The sequence below is a fragment of the Giraffa tippelskirchi genome, chromosome 13, assembly GCF_054371585.1.
Source record: "Giraffa tippelskirchi isolate mGirTip1 chromosome 13, T2T-mGirTip1v1.2.pri, whole genome shotgun sequence".
In the NCBI taxonomy this organism is placed as follows: Eukaryota; Metazoa; Chordata; class Mammalia; order Artiodactyla; family Giraffidae; genus Giraffa; species Giraffa tippelskirchi.
In genome coordinates, this window is record NC_137287.1 from 96,687,778 (window position 1) to 96,700,000 (window position 12,223).

Sequence of the window (12,223 nt, forward strand, 5' to 3'; positions counted from 1 at the left end):
CCAATCTTAAGCCAGTCCCCCAAAGGGAGACCTTCTGGCTATAATGTAGCTGGAAAACTGCATAACTAGATGCATTTTGAGAATGTAAATGACCCAAGACCTAAGAAATGAAGTTGCAAGTAAACTGAAAAGTGATACTATGTGTATGTATATATATTTATATATATTTATTTATTTTCCGATATTAGGAGTGAGTGGTTAAATATTAACCAGTTGCTGTATTAAAGTGAGTTTCAATACACCTCAGGTTGTTTGAACTAAGAACTTCATGCTAACAAACTGTCAAATTTCCATCAAATTATAGCACCTCAACACAGTAGAGGTACACCTCTACACAGTAGCACTTTACAGGGCTTATGAGCCGACCTAACTGTAACCATTGCCCAGCGGGGAGCGGGCGGGGAACAGCCTCTCTGGGGTCCTGTGCTAACTACTCTTGGTTGGTTATAGGCATGTGGCAGAATAAAAGGAAGACCGGGGTGTAGCCACAAACTTGGGTGATTGATTTCTCTCTAATTTCCTTCTCTATCGACCAGAATCCTCCAGGCTCTGAGCTAGGAGTCAGCTGTAGGGTGCTCCACAAGTAAGGAAAGTTGACAGACAGAAGGGGTGGGCACTCTTTCTTCCGAGTTTTTGGTGGAAGACTGGGGTGGAGGGGTGGGGAGGTGGGGAGACCGGCCTGCGAGGAGACAGTGACTGCTCACAGGCGGGGTTTTCTCTTCCCTCTGCCCTGCCCTTTCTTTCTGCACATCAGCTCCTCACTGACTTTCCCAGCACATTTACAGCTCAGAACCACGTGGATGGATAGCTACAACTTCAACCCTGCATAAGGCTAGTTTTTGAGCTAGTTGAGCTAGTTGCTTCTGATGATTTTTTGTTATCCCAGAAATGTCATCTTCCCAAAAGATGATTGGGAGGAGCGTAAAAGGGCGCTGGTAAACACCCGACTTCGCCTCGGTGAGTAGCAGCTGTGCCTCTGCCTCTTCCCCAAACCACCACCTGACAGGGCGGGGGCTGCGGACCTTCCCCAGGGCCCTGCACACACACTCAGCAGGACCCTTACCTGCCACCCGAGCCGCAGGTGTGACTTCTCTGGGTGCAGGTGATGCCAGGACAGTCATAAGGAGGGGGCGTTGTCCACATGGCCCTGGGTCCAGGTCAAGTCTTGGGTAGACGTTGGGTGGTCAGCGCATTCTGGACCCTCCTCTCCCAGACTGGCACCGGCCTGGGGTTGTGGGTGAGGGGCAGCCCTTGCTGTGCATGAGGTCTCTGACCTACTGCCCCTGCGGATGTAGAGCCAGCCCTTCACATCCTCGGGGTGATGGGAGTAACATGTAGTTGCTCTCTGATATTTATATTGTTTTTCAGAGTTTCTGTACAGTTTAGCTTAGGGAAACAATTGCCATTTTATTTCTCCCCCAAATTATGATGTTTCTTCATGTTTTCATAGTTCTGCAACTCATTTTTCCTCTCCATTTCCTTGTCTTCACCTTTCAGTACTATCCAGGCACAAAAAGGGCTGAAGTGTGTTTTCTGAAGTGTCCCTGGTTTGTTAGAATTTGAAAGTGGGACTCTGACAGACTCAGGAACATTTCCCCATGTTTTGGGCTCCCTCCATGGCCCCAAGGTGACTGAAAACACAGGATTTGAACAAAATTTTGAATGAAAAATGAGATTTCTGCAGTTGCCTTTAGCTTTGAGAATTAAAATGGAAACCCCTGGCAGAACCTGTGCACCAGGTCCAGTGATGCTGAGCAGCCTGCTGGGATACAAGCGTGGCCCCCATGAGCCATGTGTCCAGTCTCCAAGTTGCGGCTCCGTGGGCTTCGGGACCCAGGGACGTGGTTTCACAGGGGTGACACCTGTCACTGGCTGTGAGAGGAGGCGAGCTTCCCAAAGCAGAGCAGTCAGTAGTGATGCCCCCCCCTTGGAGAGACATGTTTTATCAGCTACATGAGTCATTTTTGTCTTGTCTCTCCAAGGATAGTGGGGGAAAAAAATGTGACAAACGAGCTTTGCACATCCTGCATCTGTCCCCCCACTTGGAGACTCAGAACCTGTTCTTAAACAAGGTTCACCAAGATGGCTGGTTTTTGTTACCCATACAGCTGGAATGTTTTTGGATGTCATTGGCATTCTCTGGTATTTTTAAGTATTTTACATCTTACAAGTGTTTGATTTTTTTTAATAGCCAGCTGTTCAGAAAGTTAGTGCAGGGAAGGTTTCGCATGCACAAGTGTTTTCTCTGACACACCCTCAGGTGTGCCCAGGCTGCCCTCCCGTAGTTCTGGTGTTTCACTGGGAGGATGGGGTAGAAACTTCCAGTGGGACTGGTCTTGCTCACCATGCCTGCTCTTCTGTGGCCTGTGGGGCTCTACATCTCCTGTGACATGTGCAGATGAGCCCGAGGCAGAGTCCCAAGGTGGCATCGAGTCCACAGGCCTCTCTGAAGATGCAGCTGTAAATCCTCCCCTGTGGTACATGAGGCTCGGGTGTACTTGAAGTTGAACAGTTAATGTCCTTGATGTATGTTTGTTGCACATCACCGTGCACATAGTTATAGTCTTCCTTCTGAAAGTTAAAGAAGTTAACCTAAGAAGATCAATAAGAAAGTTTTCCACTTTAAATTGATGTAAACGAAGCTTGGGGCGTTTGGTGTGCACCGGGAGGCATCAACAGGACAAACACCAAGGTAACTGCCGCTTAACCCTCGGGGTCAGCAGGTGCCTTGGGCCACAGGCTCCACTGAGTGCCACCCTTGGGGACTACTAGGGGCCTGCAAGGTGGGGGCAGTAAGTGTCCAACCTGCCCCGGCCCCATCATGATTCTTAAAGTTGTAGATGATTTAGGCACAGACGAGTGAAAACGGAACCTCATTAAAGTGGTAGGAGTGCCTATTGGCAGGGTCAGAGCTCAGGATACACAGCAGCTCTGTTCCTGGTGGGCTCTCGGGGCGGGGGTCACCCCCACCACTAGCCGTGCAGACAGGACACGGGAACACTGCCTCCCATGGCCTCCGTCCCATGTCATCCTAGTGATTCCTGTTGAAGGGTGACTTTGACCGTTTTTTTCATACATTACCAACCCTTTGTGAATCATTCAGTATTTTATTTTCAAAATACTGTATGTGAAACTATTAAAACAAGGGTTGTTTGCCTCTGGAAGTGTACTTGGTTTTTTGCAAATTTATTATGGATAGTTCTATGCACCTCTCAAGGTGTAAGTCGCTCAAATACTGGACATCAGTAAGAAAAAAGTCCATCTGGACAAGCTTTGGCCGCAAAGCAGGACAGTTAGGCTATGCACCCACATACAGACCCCTGCTGTGAGGGCGCAGGGCCAGAGCTCAGGCCTCCCGAGTTTTCTCTGTACCCTTTCCCCCATGTTAGCAGCATAACTACTACAGGAGAAATTCACTGAAGAATACTTAATCAAGCAAAGGTACAAAAGCAAAATGGTGTTTTTCACACCAGGAGGAGTCAAGAACGTTAAAATGAGAGGCATCCTCATACACGACCAGGCTGAGCTGAAAATAGAGCTGCTGATACAGTGTGCAGAGTCCATTCCCCAGATCCGCTATGGGCCCTGAGCCCTTGCTGGTCCCCTTACCCAATCCTTGGGCAGTAGCTGCCTTGTCTGGGCAGGTTTGTGGCCACGTGGGAATGGGCAAGGGGGAAAAGGGAGGGGGTCCTCTACTCACACCATGTGGTGAGTCTTGCTTGGCGCGTGGTCACAGCAGAAGCTCTGATTCCTTTGACATTTACAGCCAATGCTTCCTGAGAAGTGTCCCCCACCCGTGCTTCCCCCCCTACCCCGCTTTCATTGTGACTCTAAGCCTCGTATCCAGGAGCTTTTAGGGTAAACTGGCACCTCGTTTGGGCAGGACAAAAGGCATAAAGCCATGGCCGTCGCTCAGGGTTTCTCACCAGGCCCTGTGAGGAGCCACCCTGCAACAGCCTTGACTGGGCGCGGGCAGCCCGGCGCTGCCGCCGCCTCCTGCTGCAGCTGCACAGCACTGTCTGCCTAAGGAGGGCGGCCCTCGGCGCCTGTGTCCTCGCGTCCCCACCGAGGCCCACCAGTGCCACCCAGTGGCCAGCGAAGCCATAGCGCCACAGCTGCCTCGCCGAGTGACAAGGCCTCCGGTTTCATGCTGATTGGGAAATTAGCCAATTAGAATGTTGCTGGTCCCTGAACGCACCGGCCTGCCTGGTTCCTACCGGGCTTCACCACAAACAACTCATTTCCAGTACAAACCAATGGCCAGACCCAGCAGAAACGACGTCATCTGGGGCAGTGACCAGGCCACCGGGCAGCTTTGCCTCCTGTAACTGCTCCCCAAGAAAACGCCTAGCCTGGAACTCGGGCCACTCTTTGCCCCAGGCAGGGCCCCAGGATGACCCAGACTGGGCACACACTCCTGGGGGCAGGGGCTGTGTTCTTCCAGCTTGCAGGCTGGTAGTCCCCCTTGCTTCCTGACAGCACTGGGGGTTCTGCCGTCCCCGGAGCCACGATGCCCTGGGGGTGCTGCTTTCCTTACTTTCTGTGAAGGTGCACACACAGTAACAGGAGGAATTTGGGTGAAGAGTTGGCAGGTGCAATTTTAGCTCTGCACAGAAATAAGTTTGTCACTGTCACACTCCAGTGCTGTGTGGTGTTGGTGCCATTCCAGCAGCAACCAGTCCACATCTCTGACAGTGGGGCCAGATGCACAAGGGGGACAGAGACAACTAGCTGTTAAGGTCCACCGGTGTCCACATTTTTACCAGTTTCTTAATTTACACTAGTTACACCTACTTACACACTCTGAGTTGCAGGGAAGGCAGGACGAAAGGTGATTTTAAAAAGCCAGAAGCAACTAGTTTTCCAAGAGCAACAGGCTGGTTTGGGAAAGCTGTCCCCTAATTCTCAGGTGATGTTCACTTACTGCACCTGCTCCTGGACAGCAGGTTGCTCACTTCAGTCACCTGGACTGGGAATGGCCCAGAAATAAGCCTCTGGCTTCTGTTTCCCTGAGTGAGAGCACACTGGTGAGACGGCACAAGCGTGAGTCTTAGGGAGTGAAGGATGTGAGGTTAACAGGAATGGTCACCTGAAACTGTAGATGCCACATGGCAGGATTTGAGACCCCGTCACAGGTGCCTCACTGAGGGTTCTGGAAACACTGTAGGCTAGCTTTTTGGAGTTTAAAATGCTGTTAAAAATAATCTCAGTGAAGTTTGTAAAAAAAAAAAAAAACTGGGCTAGTTTTAGGTGTCGATTTTAATCCTGACAGGCTGGTTGGTTCATCCCATGCTGGTGATCATGTCTAGGACTGCATCCTGCTGCACTCTGCTCTGTTCCTTCCCCCAAGAAGAGGGCCTTCACCTGTCTCATTTAACCTAAACTCTAGCAGTCCGCACATTAGGTGCTGCAGACCCTTTTAGCCAAGTCTGAGCTGGTGAAGAAAAGTTTCCGTGTACTGAGGTGTGGCAACTCCCTTAGGGACATGAACTTGAGCTGATAATATGTACAGAAATGTAATTTTTCACTTTAGTTGCTGTGAGGTCCCCAGTTTTTGTTGTATTAACTGATTTGCTGATGGGATGTGGGTTTGGGCCAGCAGGGTAGACATAGGGCATGAGTGGGCCCTCCACGGGGAGCGGGTGGTCTTGGGAAAGCCTGGACAACATCATGTGGGGGTATCAGCAGACACAGGACTAGTGGTTGGGACACCATGGGTGAGGAGCAGGAATCAGGCTTTGTGAGATGAAAATGGGAGACTGGAAGTCAAGATTGTTGCTTGATGACAACTGCCTGTAACCCAACTTTTAAAAGTGTTGGGTGTGCATAGTAGCACTGTTTCAAACTTGGTTAAAAAGTAGTTTCACTTAAACTATGAAGTGGAAAAAACTTGCAGTCCCTGGGCTTTTAGCACCCTGTCTGCCTTGGCATTGCCAGTGTTGGAGGCAGGGCAGTCCTGGAGGGCAGCGCTCTGACCCTGTGCCAGAATGGCCTTGCGGAGTGTTGGCTGTGAATGCCTCGGGGCTGTTGTGGGGTCAAGCCTTAGCTGCAGATAGGGTCTCACCTCCCTCACTGGACTTTCTCCCTGGGTCTCCCTAGGACAGTTGCAAGAAACACTGGCGGGTGACAAATTGGTGGCTCTAATCTCTGGGTGAAATGGGAAGGTTGCTGGAACATCCTGAAGTCTCCCATTTAGGTGGTAGGGGCTCACCATGCCGTGGGTGTTTGAGAAGTCTCCACCTGGGCAGGCGGCCTCTCCATCAGTCCCATGTGAGATGACCATCTGCCCCCAGGTGGCGTCCCCATGCTGTCCCAGCTTGCACCCTGGACCCGCCTGTTCCCCCCATCCCACCCATCTGGGTCCAGCCATTCTGGGCAATGGACTGGGGCGGGACTGTTTAGGAGTGAGCCACAGACCCCAGTACCAAGGGACTGTTAGTTAAAAAAAAAAAATCAGTGACTGGGCTGGTTTTAGGTCTGGATTTTAATCCTGACAGGCTGGTTCTGAGAATGACCTGCCTTGCTTACCTGCAGCTGCAGCTCTCTTGGTCTGATACAGGATTAGATATACTCTGTCAGCATGAAGTACTGGCATAAAGATTTCTGTTTTAGCTTTTGACCGCATCCCTGTCTGGGTTAAAAGCTCGAACCTACTGTCTTAACCAGTAACAAGCTGTAGCTGGAGGCATGTGAATGGGAATGTGTTGTGGCCATGCCACCTGGCTCCTGGTATAAAAGTAGCTGGCCTCTCCCATGTTGCATTCTGCCAGAATCCTATGTCTCATTAACGTTACTGTGTCCAGTTGACTTTTCCAAAAGAATGATGAACATCTGTGAGCCCCTTACCCCTGGGATGGGCTGTTGCTAGTATTTCCAGAGCCTTCGGGCGGGCAGGGGACAGGGGACGGGGGCAGTGAAGATGCATTTAGAGTGTGTCTGCTGCATCCTGGAGAGGTTTTCTAAGTTCATGTTTACCAAAAATTGCACTGGAGTTCTCCTTGAGAGTGGTCTTTGAAATTGTACCTTTTCTTGATAAAGTGAAATTTGCCCTTCAGTTTTCAAGGTATGTTAGCGGTTTAAATTTAGCCTTTAACAGCTTACTGGCTTATTGGTTGAAGTAAAAGTTTTAATTAATAATAAATCATCTGTCCTCAAAGTGTATAGTTGCTATCAGAATTGTTGCTGGTAGTCCTTTTTATACTCCTTTTGTGAATTTAACAGTTACTTTAAAAGTTCTCTATAAGTCCGTCTCACAGAGTGATGCCTGGTTAGCTCTGCTGGTTTCTGGTGCACATGCTATGTGGGGCCCCCACATCCCCACCTCACTAAGCGTGTCTCTCTCCTTTGCAGCTGTGAAGGAGGACAGACGCGTGGAGGACAAGACGGCTGTGGTGGTGGCGAAGAAGTTGGCTCCACCAGGCTCCTCGGGGGCTGGCAGACAACCCCCGGGCAGAAATCTCCTTCCAAAGAAGTCCCCTTCTTTTGCAAACACAGCAGTGGCCAAGCCCACTGTCAGAAAGTCGCCCTCAGGCTTCAAGGGCACCATCCCCAAGAGGTCATGGCTCTCGGCCACCACCTCCCCCTCGGGCAGTACTCCCCCTGCCAAGCAGGCAGGGCTGGTGGCTGCGTCTGCTTCCAGAAAGTTCCCCAGCGCTGCTGCTTCTATGGGAGCTGTCAGGAAGCCTGGGAGCACCTCAGTTCCCCTGGCCTCTCCATCCCCAGGACGCCTGGGCCCCGTGAGCCCCGCCTCATCACAGCCAAATTCACAAATTCGGCAGAACATAAGACGCTCCTTGAAGGAGATCTTGTGGAAAAGGTGCGCTGTTTCACTGTTTCTTATCTGTTAAAGCGGATGGTTTTCCCCATAAAAGGTGGCAGTTTAACGGTGGCCCCACTGTTCAAAGGAAAAAGTCACGTGGGACTTCCCTGGTGGTCTGGTGGTTAAGACTCCTCGCTTCCTCAGAGGAGTTTGGGTTCAATCCCCGATCGGTGAACTAAGATCCTGCATGGCACATGGTGCAGCCCAGAAAATAGTCACTTGTAAGTACAGCAGTTGATGTGGGGCTTTTTTCATTCCTTCTAGAGTCAATGACAGTGATGACTTAATCATGACAGAAAATGAAGTAGGGAAAATCGCACTGCTCATCGAGAAGGAGATGTTTAACTTGTTCCGAGTCACGGACAATCGGTACAAGAGCAAGTACCGCAGCCTCATGTTCAACCTCAAGGACCCCAAAAACCAGGTGCGTGCCTGACCCTTAGGAGTGGGACGGCCCTGGCCAGGTGCTGCCCAGGCCTGGGGTCAGAGCACTTGGTCCCCGCAGCGGCTGTGGGTGAGCAGTGCACTGTCCTCGTGGGGCCAGGCTCCTGTCTGCCTGCCCACCTGCCTGCGCTACCTCTTAATTCCATACCTTCTTCAGTCGACTGTTTTCTGTGAGGTGATCTCTAGCAGGGTTGGTGCAACAGGCCATCAAATCGGCTGCCCACCTCTGGGCCCCTCTTGTCTGGGCCCTCAGCTGGCTGTGGGGCCTCGGGGAAGGAACTCACCTTGCTGTGGTCTCTACATCCTCTCTAGTGTCTTAGAATCAGACCTGCAGAGGTTTTGAAGGCATGAATGAGACCTGTTTGTTTATAGGGACTTTTCCATCGAGTTCTGCGTGAAGAAATCTCATTGGCAAAACTGGTGAGAATGAAGCCAGAAGAACTGGTCTCCAAAGAGCTCTCTGTATGGAGAGAGCGAACGACAAAGCCCGTGAGTACTGGCAGGAGCGGCGGCTGGAGGCCCAGAAGCCTGCCCCCACCCCCCAGAAGTGAACTAATAGCCTGTTGGTGCAGGCGAGTCCTCTTGGGGAAGAAGGGCTAAGGCTTTATGTCTTTCTCATTTTAGGTGACGGAGTCCAGAACGAAATTGCACAATGAGACTAAGAAGCCTGCCGTTAAACAGGAAGTCGTTCCCGACATGGAAGACTCTCCACCAGTGTCAGACTCTGACGTAAGCACCCATGCTTTTGGGGTTTCCAGATATCGCTGGGGTGCTTGAGTTATTTGGAGGACACTGACCTTAAGCAAGTGGGTGGAGTTCTACTGCTCCTCAAGTTCTTGTGTCCAGTGGTCCTGTTTTCTTTCTTCAGTGATCCTTAGTCATGTGGGGTGCTTTCTCATGGGTGCTGTTCAGTTGAGGATGGGTTGGAAAAGAAGTGACCCCTCTGCCGCTTCATGTGTATTAGGAACAGCAAGAGTCGGTGCGGGCGGCCCCCGAGCGGAACGCAGCGCCTCTGCCGGGCGTCTTCAGCAGCATGCTGCAGGACACGACCAGCCAGCACAGGGCGCACCTCTTTGACCTGAACTGCAAGATCTGCACGGGTGAGCAGGCCTGGGGACACTGGAGAGCCTCTTCTTGACCTTGGGCTCAAGCCAAGTCAGATAGTCAGGGGTGGAGTGCGCCCTGCCTTCAGAGGGCCGCTTCTTAAAGCTGGGGTCGTCCATCTACTCATGCGCAGGCTTCGCCCTCCACCATGTGGGATTTCTCACGCAGGCCTTCCTCTTGTTCTCCAGGTCAGGTTCCATCCTCGGAAGATGAGCCAGCTCCTAAAAAACAGAAGTTATCAGCTTCTGTCAAGAAGGAAGAGTCCAAGTCCAAGCGCGACAGCCCCCCACCTGAGCCTGTTCTCAGCGAGGCAGATGACATGGCGCCTGAAACCCCACCTGAAAATGCCTTGGAGCCAGACCTGGAAAGTGCAGCTCGCACCCACTTGGAGGGGAAGTACCTCCCAGTGCCTCTGGAGGACAGCCAGCCTGAGCCCCCTGCCCTGGAAGGCCCGCCCTGCCCCATCCCTGGTGGTGGCAGTGTGCTCACTACGGTCACGATGTCCGGCCGGGACCCCAGAACTGCATTGGGCGGGCCAAGCACAGCCACAGCTCCCGCAGCAACCCACCCGGAGGGCACCACCCTGGCAGAGCCCCGACAAGATGCACCGAAGCCAGTGCCACCCTCCGTGACAGTGCCCAAGTCCATCCTGGCCAAGCCGTCCGCATCCCCCGAGCCCAGATACCTCCTGTCCGTGCCGCCATCCCCAAGCATCAGGTGTGGCCTCTGCGTCCTTCCTTTCCGATGAACCAGGAGAGCAGTGATGAGTGATTCAGTCGTTCAGCTCTGAAATCCACCCAGAAATGCAGCTCTCCTCGGTTTTCTGTTTCATAGAAAGGCATTTTTTTAAAGCTTCGGTTTTAGGGTGACTAGTTATCCTCTTAGAGATATAGATCTTAAAAACTAAATTTAGAGCCATCTGCTTTTGATGCCTATACAGTATATATTTCTTTGACCAGGATGTATTTGGTGTCTCAGATGGTAAAGAGTCTGGCTTCCCTGGTGGCTCAGACAGTAAAGAATCTACTGCAATGCAGGAGACTTGGGTTTGATGCCTGGGTGGGGAAGATCCCCTGGAGAAGGAAATGGCAACCCACTGCAGTATTCTTGCCTGGATAATCCCACAGAGGAGCCTGACAGGTTACAGTCCATGGGGTCGCAAAGAGTCAGACATGACTTTCACACAATTTACGTAAATACTGGCAGTTCTTTGGGCAGAGAGAGAAGGTTCACTTACTTTCTGTGGTTTTGTTTTGCAGCATCTCAGAGTCCCGGTCCCCTCCTGAAGGAGACACGACCCTCTTCTTGTCTCGACTCAGCACCATTTGGAAGGGATTTATTAACATGCAAAGCGTAGCCAAGTTTGTCACTAAGGCGTATCCTGTCTCTGGATGTTTTGATTATCTCAGTGAGGTTAGAACCCGAAAGAGAGAAGTGTGAGAGAGTGTGTGTGCGCACACGCGCATGAACTCACCTGTTTTCCAAGGAACTCTGATCCCACACTGGAGTCAGATGTGAACCAAGAGAGAAGTGTGTGTGTGTGTGTGTGTGTGTGTGTGTGTGCACGTGCGCGTGGGCGTGAGCATACCTGTTTTCCAAGGCACTCTGATCCTGCACTGGAGTCAGAAGTGTGACTGTCTTCCTCTTGAGTGTCTGGATGCACAAGCTTCTCTAAAGGCAAAATAGGGATTGTTGGTGCTGGGCTAAGTCTGAGATTATGCAGTTCGCCCAGTGGTGAGAATTCAAATGAGAATTCAGACCCTTCATCTTCCCTGAAATAGCTGAAGTTTGTCTTCCTCTTCCCTCTGCTCCACTAGAGCTTGCACAGGACCTGGGTGGGTGTGCGTGTGCCCAGTTACATATGTGCAAGGGCACACACACAGCACTGTTTTTCAAAATTAATGAAACAGCACTAACATTTCAGACTAAGCCAAGAGTGCTGGGGCACTTCTGAATCATACCTGATTGTTACTCTGTATGTTTGTTCTTAAAAGAGAATGTTAAAATGCTTTGCTGTCACCCTAGTTAGCAGAAGGTTGTCCTCATATCATTCTTGGGGTTGGTCATTCCTGATCCTGGATGTTAGTTAACTGAGCAGCGTTTGACTGCATAATCACTAATTTGTTTGAAGTAGTTGTAATTTTCTTGTGAATCTGGTGTCTGGGGTCTCTCTGTGACCACTAGGGTTTTACTGACCACTTACTCAGAGTCTGTTCCATTTAGGACCTGCCCGACACGATTCACATTGGCGGGAGGATTGCTCCAAAGACTGTGTGGGATTACATCGGCAAGCTCAAATCCTCAGTGTCCAAGGTACCTGCCCGCAGCCTGGTCGCTGTGCCCGAGGAAGGAGGGGTTTGTTAGTACTTGAAATGTCTCAGTTTGTGAGATGTTTCCAGGTGAATATTTCAAATCCAGCTGACAGCTGGCCGCCCTGTGAGGGTGTGTTTGGGGAGCATGGCAGTGGAAGCTTTGTGATGTGTGTGCAGCTGAGTCGGTCAGAAACACGGGCGCTTTGCTTCCTTACTGTTGAGCTGCTGGAGTAAAGTGGGCAGCAGCGGGGGAGCCAGCGGAGATATGGACACAGCTATGTATCTGCATGTGTGCTGCTCTTTGGTGGAGGGGCTCTGGTTTTTGTTGGGGTCACAGAGGGTGACGACCCTAGTCCAGTTCAGCCCTTGGGTTTCAGAGCTGCAGACAGCTCATCACACGCTTCGTGGTCACTTAGCTCTGTGTCAGATGCTGGCCCTACATGCAGATGAGCCCTTCGGTTCAAAAACCCCATGAGGTGGGATCTGTATTGAGATCCCCCTGGGACTATAAATAGAAATAATTTTAAAGAGGCTCCTCCGAGAC

General features: G+C 51.2%; 1 protein-coding gene across 16 annotated transcripts in view; it reads left to right on the forward strand.

Moving 5' to 3' along the window:
• Positions 1-12,223, forward strand: part of DIDO1 (death inducer-obliterator 1) — a 49,262-nt gene that overhangs the window by 25,591 nt on the left and 11,448 nt on the right. For all 16 annotated transcript variants that reach the window (XM_081557692.1, XM_081557688.1, XM_081557699.1 and 13 more), the window contains 8 exons: positions 7,351-7,816; positions 8,084-8,243; positions 8,636-8,752; positions 8,888-8,992; positions 9,228-9,363; positions 9,556-10,084; positions 10,627-10,780; positions 11,591-11,680. In XM_081557692.1, the coding sequence (XP_081413818.1) occupies positions 7,351-7,816; positions 8,084-8,243; positions 8,636-8,752; positions 8,888-8,992; positions 9,228-9,363; positions 9,556-10,084; positions 10,627-10,780; positions 11,591-11,680 (1,757 nt within the window). The remainder of the gene's footprint in view (positions 1-7,350; positions 7,817-8,083; positions 8,244-8,635; positions 8,753-8,887; positions 8,993-9,227; positions 9,364-9,555; positions 10,085-10,626; positions 10,781-11,590; positions 11,681-12,223) is intronic.